This window comes from Pteropus vampyrus, unplaced genomic scaffold (assembly GCF_000151845.1).
Source record: "Pteropus vampyrus isolate Shadow unplaced genomic scaffold, Pvam_2.0 Scaffold14721, whole genome shotgun sequence".
NCBI classification, from domain to species: domain Eukaryota; kingdom Metazoa; phylum Chordata; class Mammalia; order Chiroptera; family Pteropodidae; genus Pteropus; species Pteropus vampyrus.
The window spans coordinates 1,900-3,172 of record NW_011903502.1 but is presented as its reverse complement, the minus strand read 5'-3'; the positions used below and the strand labels follow the sequence as shown (position 1 = coordinate 3,172).

The window sequence follows — 1,273 nt, the reverse complement described above, 5'->3', positions numbered from 1 at the left end:
AAACAAAAACATGACATGATAGTATTGCTGTCAGTGAGCTGTGACCACACATGTGGAAAAAATAAAGTCATTCACACGACCGTCGGAAAGACGTTTCTATTCTAAAGAATGACACTACTTCTTCCCCAAAATACATCGCTTAAGATGGCACGTCGTTCCAAATGTCTATATAAGTGCACAATGAAATTGTGAAGACCCACGGTTAACCTCCTTTTTTGAGTGAAAGAGTCTACACTTCTAACAAATTAGCGATTAGAAAATAATGTTTCAAGACCAGTGCATCACACAAATAAACGTCAAGTTACTTATCCTGATGTCAGACAGAGGGTCCCCGCCATACCGCGTGCACACCGCACACGGCCTCACCTCCAGGTACTGGCCCACGCAGAAGGCGTGCATCGACTCCCGCGTGTCTTCGAACTGCAAAGCAGCTTCCAGAGCTACAACTGGGTCCTCCCCTGCAAACTGAGCTGGAACGAGAGGAACAAAGGCACGTGGCTCCCAGGCTGCCGGCCCGGGCGGCGGCGGCAGGAACGGCGATGTGAAGCAGACCGGGCAGGTTAACGCCAAAGTTAGGGTCACCAGAGTATAACGATCTGTCACCCACATCCGGGGCTGCCCAGGCTAACTGAGAAGTTGGGACGAGTTTCAACAAGTGTTGGAAGAACAAAATTGCATCACGATGAGAAATTCTTCAAATGATAGGACAGACTTCGAAGTCACAGACAGGTTCAAACGTGAGGGCTGGAGCAGTACTTAATTAAGCATTTAAAAGCCAAATGCTTAAAATGACATCTGCTGCAACTCTTAGCCACGAAGCAGAAAGCGTGTTCTTACCAAGAATACTATTCCCTGTCAACGACTGGGTCTGGAAGTCTTTTATGTCATACACTTTCCCATCGATCACGGTCCAGAAGCCTCCATCTTTATTGTGGTTCTCCAAATCGGCTTTGCGTATGAGTGTCACTTCCTCATTGTTTCTGCAGTTCTGACCTGTAAAAAATGACTCTGTATATACAGAAACCATAATCAATAAATTGATAAATCAACAGATGAAACGACTAGAACAAACCGTAAGAACATAAACAGACAACTCCACCATCACGATGAGAGCAAGTACCTCTTGCAGTAACTAACACCACAAACAAGAATTTGGCAAGGATACAGAATGATTTCAAAAACAAAAACAAAACCACCACCACACGAGCAGCTGGAGAAACAAGCTGACCACAGCCCGAGAAACAGCGCATCTCAAAGACCTCAAAGAAATGCG

The 1,273-nt window shown here is 45.6% G+C and overlaps 1 protein-coding gene across 1 annotated transcript; it reads right to left on the bottom strand.

The window, feature by feature from the left end:
* Window positions 1–37: 37 nt before the first annotated feature.
* LOC111735090 (E3 ubiquitin-protein ligase HERC2-like) lies at window positions 38–1,042 on the bottom strand. The gene is made up of 2 exons (XM_023526880.1): window positions 838–1,042; window positions 38–470 (listed from the first exon to the last, which is right to left on the bottom strand). The coding sequence occupies exons 1-2, from the start codon at window positions 1,025–1,027 to the stop codon at window positions 268–270; spliced, it is 393 nt and encodes a 130-aa protein (XP_023382648.1). The 5' UTR covers window positions 1,028–1,042; the 3' UTR covers window positions 38–267.
* Window positions 1,043–1,273: the final 231 nt, after the last annotated feature.